The following is a 2500-nucleotide window of genomic DNA, read 5'->3' as shown; positions in this document are numbered from 1 at the left end:
TAAAATCACAATCTAGAAACGTGGTTCCCAAACGGTTTCATGTCAAGGACCCCCAAAATGATTCTCGTCAATTACCCCCGCGGACCCCTATTTGAAACTATATGCCAGGGACCCCCAGGGACCCCCATTTGAAACTATATGTCAGGGACCCCCAGGGACCCCTATTTGAAACTATATGCCAGGGACCCCCAGGGACCCCCATTTTAAACTATATGTCAGGGACCCCCATTTGAAACTCTATGTCAGGGACCCCCATTTGAAACTATATGTCAGGGACCCCCATTTGAAACTATATGCCAGGGACCCCCAGGGACCCCCATTTGAAACTATATGTCAGGGACCCCCATTTGAAACTATGTCAGGGACCCCCATTTGAAACTATATGTCAGGGACCCCCATTTGAAACTATATGTCAGGGACCCCCATTTGAAACTATATGCCAGGGACCCCCAGGGACCCCCATTTGAAACTATATGCCAGGGACCCCCTGGGACCCCCATTTGAAACTATATGCCAGGGACCCCCATTTGAAACTATATGCCAGGGACCCCCAGGGACCCCCATTTGAAACTATATGCCAGGGACCCCCTGGGACCCCCATTTGAAACTATATGCCAGGGACCCCCATTTGAAACTATATGCCAGGGACCCCCATTTGAAACTATATGCCAGGGACCCCCAGGGACCCCCATTTGAAACTATATGCCAGGGACCCCCATTTGAAACTATATGCCAGGGACCCCCTGGGACCCCCATTTGAAACTATATGCCAGGGACCCCCATTTGAAACTATATGCCAGGGACCCCCAGGGACCCCCATTTGAAACTATATGCCAGGGACCCCCAGGGACCCCCATTTGAAACTATATGCCAGGGACCCCCTGGGACCCCCATTTTAAACTATATGCCAGGGACCCCCAGGGACCCCCATCATAAGAGGAGATTCTACGGCTCTAGCAGTGATCTTTAAACCATTTTCATTTCAAGGACCGCCGGTTTGACCTCAATTCATAACAATGGATTGCATTTTCATAGCGCTTTTCTGTGCAATACGTGCTTACTGCTTACTCAAAGCGCTTCACAATCCACAGTCCATCCATTCACACATTGGGAGGTGAAGCGGCGAACAGTCGACGCAAGCGTCCTCACACACCGACTCACTTCACACACCGACGGTGGCGAGCTCACATCGACCGACTCATTGGAGGTAGGGTGGGGTTCAGTGTCTCATTGGAGGCAGGGTGGGGTTCAGTGTCTCATTGGAGGCAGGGTGGGGTTCAGTGTCTCATTGGAGACAGTGTGGGGTTCAGTGTCTCATTGGAGACAGTGTGGGGTTCAGTGTCTCATTGGAGGCAGGGTGGGGTTCATTGTCTCATTGGAGACAGTGTGGGGTTCAGTGTCTCATTGGAGGCAGGGTGGGGTTCAGTGTCTCATTGGAGGCAGGGTGGGGTTCAGTGTCTCATTGGAGGCAGGGTGGGGTTCAGTGTCTCATTGGAGACAGTGTGGGGTTCAGTGTCTCATTGGAGACAGGGTGGGGTTCAGTGTCTCATTGGAGGCAGGGTGGGGTTCAGTGTCTCATTGGAGGCAGGGTGGGGTTCAGTGTCTCATTGGAGACAGTGTGGGGTTCAGTGTCTCATTGGAGACAGGGTGGGGTTCAGTGTCTCATTGGAGGCAGGGTGGGGTTCAGTGTCTCATTGGAGGCAGGGTGGGGTTCAGTGTCTCATTGGAGACAGTGTGGGGTTCAGTGTCTCATTGGAGGCAGGGTGGGGTTCAGTGTCTCATTGGAGGCAGGGTGGGGTTCAGTGTCTCATTGGAGGCAGGGTGGGGTTCAGTGTCTCATTGGAGGCAGTGTGGGGTTTAGTTAGAGAAACAGTGCTACACTTCTAAAGCAAATAAACTGTCTGAGTTCCTCCAGTGTCTTCCTCCCTTCCTCCTGCTACCTGTCCCAGATTAGCCTCTGCCACAGGCTTGATGCGCGGTTGGAACTCCCTCCTGCTCACACTCTGGCTGACCTGACAATCCCGTCTTATCCAAACAAACAAATTTATTTCTAAAATAAAAATAGCAGATCTACAAGCTCATAGCGTAGCACCGAGTGCCACACTACCAGCTTGTAGATCTGCGGGCCTTGATACCATCGTAATAACTGATTTCACTGTAGATCTGCTATTTTCAGCATGCGACTTATGCTGGATCTCTTGTCCACTAGTCCCTTCCTAACATTTTAGTCTAGTTTTTATTTGTTGGCAAAATTGTCCATTGTTAGTTTTAGTCATCGTAGCTTGGTTTTCAATTCGTTTTCTGTTTCTCTGCTAGACATTACTCTATAAGCCATATCTCCAAAACTAGTGGGTCAAACTGAACAACCAATATGTCAATTTGAAGCTATGATTCCCTGCTTTCACATGACATGAAAAAACGAAAATTCAATGGCAGTCCCTCAGTCAAATCTGGCCACATTTAATGATAACTTCAACTCACCAAGAATCTCATCAAAGAT

At 49.8% G+C, this 2500-nt stretch overlaps 1 protein-coding gene across 1 annotated transcript in view; it reads right to left on the bottom strand.

Annotated features, from left to right (window-relative positions):
- Nucleotides 1–2500, bottom strand: part of top2b (DNA topoisomerase II beta) — an 88628-nt gene that overhangs the window by 75123 nt on the left and 11005 nt on the right. Inside the window, exon 3 of the mRNA XM_079531667.1 lies at nt 2482–2500. This exon is cut by the window's right edge and continues 75 nt beyond it. Coding sequence (XP_079387793.1) covers nt 2482–2500 — 19 coding nt within the window. The remainder of the gene's footprint in view (nt 1–2481) is intronic.

Source organism: Electrona antarctica (genome assembly GCF_951216825.1).
Source record: "Electrona antarctica genome assembly, contig: scaffold_276, whole genome shotgun sequence".
NCBI lineage: Eukaryota > Metazoa > Chordata > Actinopteri > Myctophiformes > Myctophidae > Electrona > Electrona antarctica.
This window is presented reverse-complemented; position numbering and strand designations above follow the sequence as displayed.